General features: G+C 39.3%; 2 protein-coding genes across 10 annotated transcripts in view; one reads left to right on the forward strand and one right to left on the reverse strand.

The window, feature by feature from the left end:
• The window catches only part of COX11 (cytochrome c oxidase copper chaperone COX11), a 48,382-nt gene that overhangs the window by 25,965 nt on the left and 12,973 nt on the right, over positions 1 to 9,444 (forward strand). The gene's annotated exons all lie outside the window — the stretch shown is intronic.
• The window catches only part of TOM1L1 (target of myb1 like 1 membrane trafficking protein), a 59,181-nt gene that overhangs the window by 18,289 nt on the left and 31,448 nt on the right, over positions 1 to 9,444 (reverse strand). For all 8 annotated transcript variants that reach the window (XR_012514619.1, XR_012514620.1, XM_003931322.4 and 5 more), the window contains exons 8-11: positions 7,966 to 8,099; positions 2,735 to 2,795; positions 2,181 to 2,298; positions 108 to 204 (exon numbers count right to left, since the gene is read on the reverse strand). Coding sequence is in view for 6 of the 8 variants with exons in the window: in XM_003931322.4 (XP_003931371.1) it covers positions 108 to 204; positions 2,181 to 2,298; positions 2,735 to 2,795; positions 7,966 to 8,099 (410 nt within the window). In the remaining 2 variants the exon portion in view is untranslated. The remainder of the gene's footprint in view (positions 1 to 107; positions 205 to 2,180; positions 2,299 to 2,734; positions 2,796 to 7,965; positions 8,100 to 9,444) is intronic.

Raw genomic sequence — 9,444 nt, forward strand, 5'->3', positions numbered from 1 at the left:
TGCTAGGATTACAGATGTGAGCCACTGTGCCCAGCCATCAAGTTTTCTTAAATGTAAGGAATCCAAGTGTCATGATATCAGTTCTACAGTGTTGCTGACATACTTACAAGGGTATTTCTGTATTTTCCAAGGCTAGCAAGTCCATCTGTGGATGAAGACTGGGTTTTAAGTTGTTTGTTACATCAGAACTTGGAGAGCTGAAATCTAAAACACAAAATGGACTTGTTTGGCTTTAAAAATTTTGTCAGTCAGTTATTATACTCAATTTTCTACAGTAAAAACCAAAACAACAACAAAAACAATACCACACCAAATAAAAGAGATTAATTTAGATATTTCTGTCACCATAAAATCATGAGATTTCCTAGTTCTAAGAGAAATTAGAAAGCATCATTTATGAAAGGTAGAGAGAGAAAGAATTTCCCTGCCACAAGAAGTTGTTATAAGCGTAACAAATATTGTATTGGATTTTCTGAAATCCCAAGCTAATCCAGAATGGAAAGGATATTACATCTTGTTCTGCCCACCACAAAAGTAAAAAGTTATGCTACATACTGAACTCTACCTTCATCTCAAGCTCCAATCCATAATCTTTAATTAATTAATTTTATTTTATTTCATTTTTTTTTTTTTGAGGTGGAGTTTCGCTCTTGTTACCCAGGCTGGAGTGCAATGGTGTGATCTCAGCTCACCGCAACCTCCGCCTCCTGGGTTCAGACAATTCTCCTGCCTCAGCCTCCTGAGTAGCTGGGATTACAGGCACATGCCACCATGCCCAGCTAATTTTTTGTATTTTTAGTAGAGACGGGGTTTCACCATGTTGACCAGGATGGTCTCGATCTCTTGACCTCGTGATCCACCTGCCTCGGCCTCCCAAAGTGCTGGGATTACAGGCTTGAGCCACCGCGCCCGGCCTTATTTTTTTGAGATGGAGTCTCACTTTGCCACCCAAGTTGGAGTGCAGTGGCATGATCTCGGCTCACCACAACCTCCACCTCCTGGGTTTAAGTGATTCTTCTTGGCCTCAGCCTCCCGAGTAGCTGGGATTAATTACAGGCACCCACCACCACGCCTGGCTAATTTTTGTATTTTTAGTAGAGATGGGCTGGTCTGGAACTCCTGACCTCAGGTGATCCACCCACCTCAGCCTTCCAAAGTGCTGGGATTTACAGGTGTGAGACACTGTGCCTGGCCTCCAGGCTATAAGCTTAACTGAGATACCACAAAGAGAATGATTACTTCCCCCTCAGAAAATTCCCAATTAAAAACTCAGGAAAACTCTCCAATGTAACTGACTCCACACATCCCACTGGCCAACATAAGCAAGTAGCCAGCATTTTAGAACTGGGTAAAGTTCTAAGAAAACCACACATTCAGTGATACTGAATATTTTTACTCTGGAAACAGCAGATGACATATGAGAAAAACTACTTTTAGTTTGGCAAAACTGGATTTTAGCATTTTTCATCATCCTTATTTTGTAATTTATCAAACCCTTGTTGGGAATAAGGACAGAAGAAGAAAACAAGTTAGGTAAGATAGGTAATTCCTATCTTTTACAAATGTTTGTAAAATACATTGTAGCAAAGCTTACAATGCATTTTATGAACATTAGTTTGTTAACCTTGAAAATGACCCTTTAAGGCAATCATTGTTCCCATATTATAAAGTGAAAAAGTCTCAAAGGTTAGGTGGCTGACAGGTGGCAGAACTGGCATTTCAACTTGGACTTTTCTGACTTTAAAGCCTATGTTTTTCCTTCTACATTTCACCACCACGTGGTTCATACCTCGCAATTCCTGAATTTCTCCACTCTCGTCTCCCTGACCTGATCCTGAGGTATAGCAGAAAAACCCAATGATAATAGTGTGAGGGTTCAGAGTAGATTTTAAGTATTGGCCATTGGGCTGAACAACTTCTACAAAGCAGGCCAAGTGAATTCCATGAGATTCTAAGTGAGTAGGATGAGTTTCAAGGACCAGGATCCTACCCTAGACACATCCCATTCCAATACTGGGTTTGACTCAACCACTTGCCAGGAAGTAACCACATCTCCTGACATAGTGCTCTGACATTCAAACTGACATCAGTCCTTCTTAGGTAGAATTTACTCATGTAATTAAGAACTGTTTTACATCAAGCTCTTCTGCTGGTCTGAAAAGGCCTGAGTGTTTATTTACTTAAGTCTGAAAGTTGATCATTCATGGTGTTGAGTTCTCCCAGAGTGGCCCTAGACATCCGGGGACTGGGACTTAGGTCAAGGAGATCTTGAGATGGGGCAGAAGGCTCACTTGTAGTCTGAAAACAAAGCAAAAGAAAGTGTCATGTAGTTTATCATAGCTTTCTCCCCATAGACTTTCCTTTGTAGAGGGGAAGATTCTATTTGGATACATTTTGAGGAAGAATTCTCCATTCAACAGGCAACATTAGTATGACTCCCATCTTACCACCTACATAGTTTCTTGCTTAATGAGGTAATTTTCTTATAATTTATTAATAACTTAATAACATTAACTTTACGTTACTTTAATAGTTTAATATTAACATTAACGTTAACGTTAATAACATTTAATGACATAAAATTATTAAGGCAAGTACTCTACACCATTAACACCACTCCAAATTATCAATGCATATCTCCCTGTTTTTAAGAGCTGCTTTAGGTAAGCCTTGCTTCTTACTATAATTGGTAAAATGTTCAATTGTTCATTTTATAACATTTCTAATCACTTACATTGGTGGCTTCCTTCTCGTTCTTATTTTGCTCCAAAATCCTTTGTTGGTTTCTAGTAAACCTGTTTAAATGATCAAAATGCATGTGTTTTTAAAAAATATATGAAATGCTATAAAAATCTAACAATCATTATTACACAAATCTGTAGGAATGAAGAAATCAGCCTCATTCTCAAACAATTATCAGTAAAATACTTTTAATAACTTTTTTCCAGCTTACAAAGTATTCATACCCTCAAGAGAAAACTGTGAGAAAATAAAAAAGCATTTTTAAAGGAATCCCATCACCCAGAAATTAACTCTATTAACATTATTCCAGTATTTCATTTATAAGTTCATCTATTTTTAAACTTAGTTGAAATGATACTTTACATAATTCTGTATCCTAATTTGATTATGCTATGAGAATTTTTCTAATTGAAATACAATTTTTAATGGCTATATTTTATCTTATGAATCTATCACACCTTTAACCACTCTTACTATTAGCAATTGTTTTCTATTTTGCTATTATATATAATTTTCCAAAATACTCAAATATATTTAAAGTATTTTCACTATTTCACTGTTTTTATAAGACACTTAATACATACCAAAAAATTGACCTTTTACAACTCTGATTTAACTTTAAATTGTTTTTCCACTGAGAGTAAAGGAGTATAAATGAAAAAGATTAGAGAAGTTGGCCGAGTGCAGTGGCTCCCGCCTGTAATCCCAGTACTTTGGGAGGCCAAGGTGGGTGGATCACCTGAGGCTGGGGGTTTGAGACTAGACTGGGTAACGTAGTGAAACCCTGTCTCTACTAAAAATACAAAATTAACCAGGCATGGTGGCGCACACCTGTGATCCCAGCTACTCGGGAGGCTAAGGCAGGAGAATCGCTTGAATCCAGGAGGCGGAGGTTGGGTGAACTGAGATCGTGCCATTGCACTCCGTCCTGTTCAACAAAAGCGAGACTCTGTCTCAAAAAAAAAAAAAAAAAAAAACCAGAGAAGTTGAAGGCAGAAGTCCCAGGTTCAAGTGTCAGTGTTAGTACCTTGCAGCTACATGACTAAGGATATTACTTCCTGAACTTTGGTCCAGCTGCTAAGAGGGAACACATTTGAACTATTTCCTTGGAAAGTTCTTTTCAGGGGCAAAAATAGCACAGGTGGATGAATGTGGAAATGCTTGGCAAACTGAGATTTGCTTTAGAAACATATAGTATTACTGTTATGACAATTTAACTTCATGATCCTAAACACTTTAAAGTATAAGAGTTTATACTGAATCTACACACACAGTTGAATGACTTTTCAAAAATATGTGCTTTTAAATTCCATCCAGTTAGGCTGGGCGCGGTGGCTCACGCCTGTAATTCCAGTGCTTTGGGAGGCTCAGACAGGTGGATCACTTGAGGTCAGGAGTTTGAGGCCAGCCTGGGCAACATGGTGAAACCCCATCTTGACTAAAAATACAAAAATTAGCCAGGTATGATGGCGTGTGCCTGTAATTCCAGCTACTTGGGGGACTGAGACAGAGAATCGCTTGAACCTGGGAGGCGGAGGTTGCAGTGAGCCGAGATCATGCCACTGCAAGCAAGACTTCATTTCCAAAAAAAAAAAATTCCATCTATTTGGAATTATATAGCATTAGCTTCTTGTATTCTAGTCAGTTATGTGCTGGGTATGAACAACCTTCCTGGATCAAGCCCTGAGTAACAAATTTCAATTTCTTTATTTACACAACTATTCTCTGGATGTAATGAGTGGAGACTTTGGGGGATGTTGGAATAGGGTATATGTATTTTACAAGTGGATGGATATGAATCTTTGGGGGCCAGAGAGTGAACTGTGGCCCACCCTCACAAAGATACCGACATTCCAGTCAACACAACCAGTGCATATGTTAGGTTACATGGCAAGGGGAAGTTAAAGGTTGAAAAAAGAATGAAGTTTACTAGTGTTAAAGGAAAATACATCTCGGACCCCAAAATCACTAAGCCAAAGGGAAAAGTCAAGCTGGGAAGTTCCTCAGGCAAATTTTATTCTTAAATCAGACAGTTCCAAAGATAAAAAGCTACCTACCTCTCCCACAATTTGCCCATGAGAAAACCTGTGGGCTTCAAGATCTTTACCCTAAAACAGTTCTGTTGAATTTTACCCTGGCAATATAAATTGACAGCTTATCTTCATAGGTACAGGGCAAAGGACAGAACTGACTGCTTCCTCTGCCCCTTACACTGCTTATGTAGAAATGCAGATTCACTGAGCCAGACTAAGGCATGAGTGACTAATTCTCACGCCCCTTCTCACATGTAAATTGTGTACTCAGTGAAAGGCTGATCAAAGACTCAAAAGAATGCAACCCTTTGTCTCTTATCTATTTATAACCTGGAAGCCCCCTTCCCTGCTTTGAGTTTTCCTACCTTTCCAGATGAAACCAATGTACATCTTACACATATTTATTGATGTTTCATGTCTCCTGAAAATGTATAAAATGGAGCTATGCCGCGACCACCATGGGCACATGTTGTCAAGACTTCCTGAGGCTATGACAGGTGCATCCTCAACCTTAGCAAAACAAACTTTCTAAATAAACTTTCTAGATTTTTCTTCCCACTTATCATGAGTGAATTAAGAGAATCTATGAATTAAAACCTGTAGCTATGGGCCAAGAACGGGGGTGCACATCTGTAATTCCAGCACCTTAGGTAGCTGAGGTGGGCGGATTGCTTGAGCTCAGGAAGTTTGAGACCAGCCTGGGCAACATGGTGCACGCAAACCCATCTCTACCAAAAAATTACAAAAATTAGCCATGCATGGTGGCACATGCCTTTAGTCCCAGCTTCTTAGGAGGCTGAGGTGGGAGGATCTCAGACCTGTCTCAGATACTTTTGGTTCACTCTAGAAAGCTGCTCTTAATTGGGAGATTATCCTGGACTGTACGAATGAGCCTAATGCAGTCATAAAGGTCCTTAAAAGTCGAAGAGAGAGGCAGAAGTCAAAGTAAGAGTGATTTGTTATAATTAGGCCTGAACTAGACACTGTTAGCTTTGAAGATGAAGCAAAGGGGCCATAAGCCAAGGAAAGTGAATAGCCTCTAGCAATTGCAAAAGGTAAGAAGATGGATTCTCCTCTGGAGCATCCAAAAGCAGATAAAACAGGATAAGCTACTAAGTTTGTGTTAATTGTTACAGCAGCCAGAGAAAACTAGGAGACTAGTATCTTTTCTAGAGGCAAAGTTTCTCTCTGAATCTTAGGATATAAGTGGTTCACAGTTGCTTTGGTACACATGGTTCAAAGCTCAGTCAGAACAAGCTGTTCACAGAAGTAATCCAATCTCCTGAGAGGAGACCAAATAAATACAAGCTACCCCTTGGAGGAAGACTTTAGGCCATGGTCTTATGGTTTCTAATAGAATTCTCCAAAATGAAAGCCAGAATGCAGCATTCTACTGAAAATGTCGTTTTCCTTGGATATTTTTCTGCTTATAAAAATTTGTTCCACAGAAAGTAGGGTAGCAATTGTGAGTTTTTTCAGTGTAAGAAAGAAAGCTCAGTGGCCAGGCGTGGTAGCTCATGCCTATAATCCCAGCACTTTGGGAGGCTGAGGAGGGTGGATCACCTGAGATCAGAAGTTTAAGACCAGCCTGGCCAACATGGTGAAACCCCGTTTCTACTAAAAATACAAAAAACTAGCCAGGCATGGTGGTGTGTGCCTGTAATCCCAGCTACTTGGCAGGCTGAGGCAGGAGAATCACTTGAACCCGGGAGGCAGAGGTTGCAGTGAGCTGAGATCACGCCACTGCACTCCAGCCTAGGCACTCCGTCTCAAGAAAAAAAAAAAGAGAAAGCAAGCAAGCATGGTTCCTAAGCTCACATCTTCAGTCAATGCCCTTCTCTGAATAAATACACAGTAACTATGAGACAGTGAAGGAAAGAAACTGCTGTTTCATAGCTACTGGTTTTTATGTTTCTTTGTTTTTGAGACAGAGTCTCACTCTGTCATGCAGGCTGGAGTGTAGTGGCACAATCTTGGTTCACTGCAACCTCTGCCTCCTTGGCTCAAGAGATCCTCCCATCTCAGCCTCCTAAGTAGCTGGAACTAAACATGTGTGCCACCATGCATGGCTAATTTTTGTAAATTTTTGGTAGAGATGGAGTTTCGCAGTGTTGCTCAGGATGGTCTCAAACTTCCTGAGCTCAAGCAATCCACCCACCTCAGTCTCCCAAGGTGCTGGGATTACAGATGTGCACCACCATTCTTGGCCCATAACTACTGGTTTTATTTCACGGATTCTCTTAATTTAGTCATGATAAATGGGAAAAAAAAAACCTAGCCAATAAATTAGAAGGTTAAAAGGGACATTGGTGCAGAGGAAGAGAAGAAATTACTATTTAATAGATGTCAGTGTGCTAGCAGTTTGCTAGGTGTTTTCATATATATTACCTCATTTAATCCTCAAAAAAAGCCCAACCCTCTAAACAGGTATTATTACCCTATTTAATACATTAAAAAAAAAAAAGAAAGAAAAAAAATCTTAGAAAAGTTCTACAACTTATCCAAAATCATCAGCTAGATTTGAATCCAGGCCTGTTCACCTGTTTCACATAGGTAGGACTAGTCTCATTCTTTTTCAGCTGATTAGAAATACAGTCACTATGCAAGCAGACATTCCCAGTAATTCTCAACAGAAACAGGGCCCCTAAGAGTGTCTTAACATGTCATTTTATTATTATTTCTTTTAAAGGTGGGATTTCACTCCATCACCCAGGCTAGAGTACAGTGGTGCGATCATAGCTCACCACAGCCTCAAATTCCTAGTCTCAAGCTATCCTCCCACCTCAGCCTCTCTAGTAGCTAGGACTACAAGCACCCACTAGAACCACCACACTCAGCTAATTTTTTTATTTTTTGTAGAGTCAGGGTCTTACTATATTGCCAGGGGTAATCTGGAATACCTGGACTCAAGTGATCCTCCTACTTCGGCCTCCAAAAGTGCTGGGATTATAGGAGGGAGCCACCGTGCTGGGCTGAAATGTCACTTTAACTAGGAGAAAGACCTCTGTCATTTACTAAGTAGGAGCCACACAAGGGAAAACCGTCCCACCCCACATGCCAATACCTTTCCTATTGAGACAGAAGAATCTAGAAAGAGGGGTCTTTTGTAGGCACTCTGATAAGAATGCTGAGTAATTGGTGGTGAAAACAGAACTGGAAGAGGGGCAAAGAGGGTACATGATCTGCTCACCTCTCATATCCAAGGATGGCATTATTCAAATCCTCATTCACCTGAATTAGCTCAACAGTTACATCTTCATTCTCCACCACCACTAGCAGGTCCATGATCCTCTCCTGCATCTCCCGACCTGTTTTATAGAGTTTCTGTCAAAGAAAGGAGAGAGATTTCTTATTCCATGCCTGGAACATTCTATAAAGACATCTGACTCACCAATCTGTGCATACCTACAGTTGCCGCCACATTAAGTCACCTGTGAGACACTAACAAAGTACTTCTATAAACGGTTCATACTTCCTATTGGAAGGCAGTGAGTCATAAACTGATTATATTTTCCTTTAAAAATCAAAATAGGTGTCATAAGAATAATATGGTACATTGAAAATAATGCTGGACTAAAACTCAGAAATGTTGTATGGGAATTCTAGATGTAGTGCATATTAGCTGTGCCATGTTGGAAAAAAAACATGTTTTCTAAATTTCAGTTTTCTCATTGATAAATTAAAATTATACCCCTTGCCACATCTACTTCAAGGGTTGACATAAAAATCAAGTGGGATGTGTGTAATGAGGAACTCTATAACTATAAAGGATAAACATAAAATGTTATTGCATTATTAGTGGTAGAAGTAGTTAAAATACATTTACAGTGGCATTATTTTATTTCCTGTTATGTTGTACTTAAACATTTAAAGTTTATAGTTACATCACAGTTTGAGGTAAACTAAACCAGGATTAACAAACAAATCATGAATATCCTTATTTGGACTACCTAGAATTAGTGCATTAAACCATTAATCCACCTCCCAAACCCATGGGTTTTTTTTTTTTCATAAGCTTCAGAGCTATCTATATCAGACGTACTGATCCAGAATTGCTAGGGCTGGGGGTCTGAAAATCTACATTTCTTTAAACAAGCACCCCAAAGTGTTTCTTATGTACAACGATATTTAAGAACTGCTGCCTTACAACTGTCTTCCTTCCAGGCACACCTTCAACTAACCCAAGGTGCATAAAACTGATACTAGTATTTCCTCAATCTCACCTTGGCTAGAGTTTGTCTATGTAATAATACATTAACATCAGGCAAAAACACAGGGATGCTGCTTCTCTCAACAAAACTTCCTTAAACACCGCAGAATCACTACTGGCTTTTTCCCCTCAAGAAAGAAAGGCCTGTTGAAAAATGTATGCTTCATGAAACCATTTAGAATCTCAAATAATCTATTACAAGACTGCTGACAGGAAATCTCTAAACAAATAAATCAAACTATTACCAACTGGCATTTCGACTCAGAGATAAAAGCCACTACCCTCTACAAAATCATAACGAAAATATTTAAAAGACAACACGACATAAAAAGAAAAAACAGTGAGTTAGACAGACAGATGATAGAATCTTTGATTTTAGACTTGTAATGTGCCACCAGAAAATCCATCTAATTTGCTAACCACAGGGCCACCTTCAGGAACAGTATAACGCAGGGGTCA

Source organism: Saimiri boliviensis, chromosome 17 (genome assembly GCF_048565385.1).
Source record: "Saimiri boliviensis isolate mSaiBol1 chromosome 17, mSaiBol1.pri, whole genome shotgun sequence".
In the NCBI taxonomy this organism is placed as follows: domain Eukaryota; kingdom Metazoa; phylum Chordata; class Mammalia; order Primates; family Cebidae; genus Saimiri; species Saimiri boliviensis.